This window comes from Daktulosphaira vitifoliae, unplaced genomic scaffold, assembly GCF_025091365.1.
Source record: "Daktulosphaira vitifoliae isolate Bord-2020 unplaced genomic scaffold, ASM2509136v1 Scaffold_931, whole genome shotgun sequence".
NCBI classification, from domain to species: Eukaryota; Metazoa; Arthropoda; class Insecta; order Hemiptera; family Phylloxeridae; genus Daktulosphaira; species Daktulosphaira vitifoliae.
The window spans coordinates 1-3,559 of record NW_026100491.1 but is presented as its reverse complement, the minus strand read 5'-3'; the positions used below and the strand labels follow the sequence as shown (position 1 = coordinate 3,559).

At 26.0% G+C, this 3,559-nt stretch overlaps 1 protein-coding gene across 4 annotated transcripts; it reads right to left on the bottom strand.

The window, feature by feature from the left end:
* Positions 1-376: 376 nt before the first annotated feature.
* Positions 377-3,400, bottom strand: LOC126909693 (rRNA N6-adenosine-methyltransferase METTL5-like). 4 transcript variants are annotated; one of them, XM_050692124.1, is made up of 5 exons: positions 3,266-3,400; positions 3,087-3,198; positions 2,241-2,344; positions 939-1,298; positions 377-877 (listed from the first exon to the last, which is right to left on the bottom strand). In XM_050692124.1, exons 4-5 carry the CDS (start codon positions 1,171-1,173, stop codon positions 468-470), a joined length of 645 nt encoding a protein of 214 aa, XP_050548081.1. In that variant the 5' UTR covers positions 1,174-1,298; positions 2,241-2,344; positions 3,087-3,198; positions 3,266-3,400; the 3' UTR covers positions 377-467. The 4 variants fall into 4 exon arrangements, with proteins under 4 accessions (XP_050548081.1, XP_050548082.1, XP_050548080.1 ...); XM_050692125.1 differs by adding an exon at positions 2,947-2,989 and having other exon boundaries at positions 3,087-3,346; XM_050692123.1 differs by having other exon boundaries at positions 3,087-3,346.
* Between the last annotated feature and the right edge of the window lie 159 nt (positions 3,401-3,559).

Here is a 3,559-nt window from a genome sequence, read left to right as displayed (position 1 = left end):
GGGATTTAAAATGACAACTTTTTCACAAAAAATTAACTTTTGAAAGTGTTCCGGAAAGTCTGACACTTTTATATATATCTTTAATTAAAGCTAATGTAGTATACTTTATTATGGAAAAAAAAAAATTTCGGACTTTATTTTATCTTTAAGGTGAAAATAGACATCAAAATTAAGATATCATTATACTTGATCCAACTATGCTACGTCACCACTGTGCCGCGACCCCCCTGTGCTGGGTTTTTTTTCACATGATTTCATTTAAAATTTGTTTTATTGTACACAGTACATTAATGTTAGGGATGTGACATAATACTTTTATCCTAATTAACAAAAATTTCATGGTTTTTAAAAATATGTGTAAAGAATAAAATAACACTTATTTTAGATAAATTTATTTAATATACTCAATGAAAATTAATTTTACATTTGTAATTTCAAAAAATTATAAATTGGATCATGTTATATTATTACTCTGTAGGTTTCATTGTAAATCGAATCAAGTCTACTTCAATATCAACACTACTCTGTTTATGAAATTTATAAGAAGCCGGTAAGTCAAATCTTAACTCTGCAATTACTTTGGAGTAAATACCCCATTTCTTGGCTTCATTTATAATATGATCCCTTGTACTTTTTTTATGTAATGAATAAACAGCTGTACGAGCAAGATGTATAGCCATGTTCAAAAACATAACATCGGCTCCTTTGTCTCTGGTCCCAAATGGTGGATTCATAATAACTGTATCAAAGGATTTAGCTTGTATAATATGTTTGATATTTTTAACATTACACAGTATAAAATCACAACGATCTGATAAATCACGATCAGCTGTATTTTCTACACTAAGTTCAAGAGCAGATGGGTCTATATCAAACCCTAAAAATAATTATCATTTTTAAAAGTGATTTAAGATAAATAAAATTTAATATTGTAATACCTGTACAATAATTAGCACCCAATAAAGCAGCACCTATGCATAAAACTCCAGAACCACATCCCAAATCAGCAATCGATTTTTCAGAAATATCTCCATATACAAATTGGGCTGTATGTAAAATACATGCAGCAATATGTGAAGATGTTGTGTATTGTTCCAGTTCTATTTTTGGATTTACAAATGTTTCAATATCCTCAAGAGCAAATTGTAGTTTTTTTAATTTCATACAAGCCATTTTAATTATTTTTCTATACGAGGCAACACTGGCAATATTGAATTACCAAAGGCTGAATCAGTAGAAATAAAAAACCCAGTAGATTGTAAAATTTGAGTCCGCTGAAAATGGTTGTCTGATGCTCCCTAAAAATAAATTAAAAACAGTAAAGAAAATGTATCCCCTAAAACATTTTTTTTCACTTAGAGATGGATGTTTTATACTAGATTTTTTAAATTTACGTATAATAGTTAAAAAATTTTACTAAAACTTATTAACAGGATCTGTAAGTTCATGAACTAAAAAACCAGATGGATATGTATATATTAATGTACTAAAAAACTACTAATGAACACATTTTTAAGAGAAATGGGACAAGTTGCTATTTGCTAGTTTTCAGAAGTCTTTTTAGGCTCCTGAAACTCAGTGACACTTATATTTGATTTAAATAAATATTGACAGGAGCCCTGGAAACTCAATATTTTAATAAAAATAATTTTGGTTTTTGATTTTGTTAATTTTAGGCTCTGCAGAAGTTAACAGAGTACAATCTACTTTCATCATTTTACTATATTCTGTATATATGTATTAAAAATTATTTCATAAGAATTTTTCAGGGGACATGTGTTGCGGGATGGTTTAAATAGTTGTTGACAATACTGATATGTTAATTCATGCCTACCACTGTAGGTGAACGGATGGTTGACCATATGTGCCCTTTTACGGTGGCGAAAAAACCCCATTTGTTTAGTGCAGAAAGTAATAGTAAACCATTGCAAATAAAAAAAATTTCCAAGATATAACAATCCAATTAGTGTTATCCAAACTAAATGATTGTAAAAATAAAAAGTAAAAATCATTACATAAGCATTTTTTTTAAGAAAAATATAAATTATAACAAAAATAAAGCATACCAGTTATTTTTTATTTACGCTTATGTATTTTTCTTTTAGAAATAATAACTACATATAATGTTAAATATGCCAATTATACACAAATAAAATTTAGTTTACTGATTTTTGTTATATTGAAATAATAATCATGAACATACAGATTATTAGGAATTAATTAATTAAAGATTTTAATACCGGACTATTTGTATGTACAACTGAAGGGGTTGGAACAGCACCTGTTTTGAGTAATAACTGTTTTTTTTGTTCTAAGTCTTCAAGTATTTTTCGATTTTGAATTCCTAAATAAGTTGCTTAAATTTCATATATTTTTTTAAAATAATAATAAAAGCAGTAAACTATGTATGTATGTAACCGAACCCAACACGTACTTTGTAATATTTGAAACCCTAATAACATTTTCTATTTAAAGGTTGTAAATTTTTGTTTCTGAGATTATTAAATAAAAAGTTATAATAAAATGTTAATCTTTATTTTTAATAAACATTACATAACTCAACTTAAAAGCAGTGATGGCATTAAGTTTGATAGGGACCCTGGGTAAGAATGGAGAAGGTTGAGGAGAAGTTCTCTTCAATAAAAATGTTGCAACAACCATTGCCATTGCTTCAAGGGTTTATAAAATAAGCTTAATTTGACAGATTATTCTAAAATTTTATAAAAAGCATTAATAACATAATATGAACTAATTTTAAGTTTTAAAAATTTTTAAGATAGATTCAATATTAACACAAAAAATTATTATAGTCTCATTTATTTACATTAATATTACGAAAAAAGTTGAATTTTATTGAGTATAGTAATTAGTCAAAAATTATTTTTAAGATTAATACTAAAAAATAAATTAAGTGTTTTATTTTAAATAATTCATAGATTTATCCACCTTGAGTTAATATCATTAAATTATTGGTTAAATTGATTGGTGTCTTGACTCATAAACAAAATAAAAATCTATAGGTTAGTGTACAGTATTTAATTAATAGTTGAAAAAAAAATTAATATATATTCATAAAAAATGTTTACCTCTAGCGTTTTGAGTAGGAAAAGACATTACCAATTAATTAATTTCAAATCCTATTATTTATTAATTAATCGTACTGAATATAAATGATAAATTAATGTTTGATTTAAACGTCTAGAGAAATTGAGAATTCATTAGTGTCTATATTGAATGTAATTTTACTAAACTGTGTATACTTAACTCTTAAGATGAAATCGGATAATTGTACTTAAAGTCAAATTTATTTAAAAAAATAAATAAATATTTCCAGCATTTAACGAGTGATAACAGTATCATGTTGCACCGCATAATTACTTATGTTATTCGATCACATACTGCAGTTGATTTTGTTACTATTGATAAAAAGAATCGATTTTGCATGGCATAAATATTCATTTTTTTGACATATGACATATGACATAATACAGCGAATTTACTTTTAGCTTCGATGCGAAGCTGAGAAGGTATTGGTTTTACTAAGATGTGTTTTTTTTTT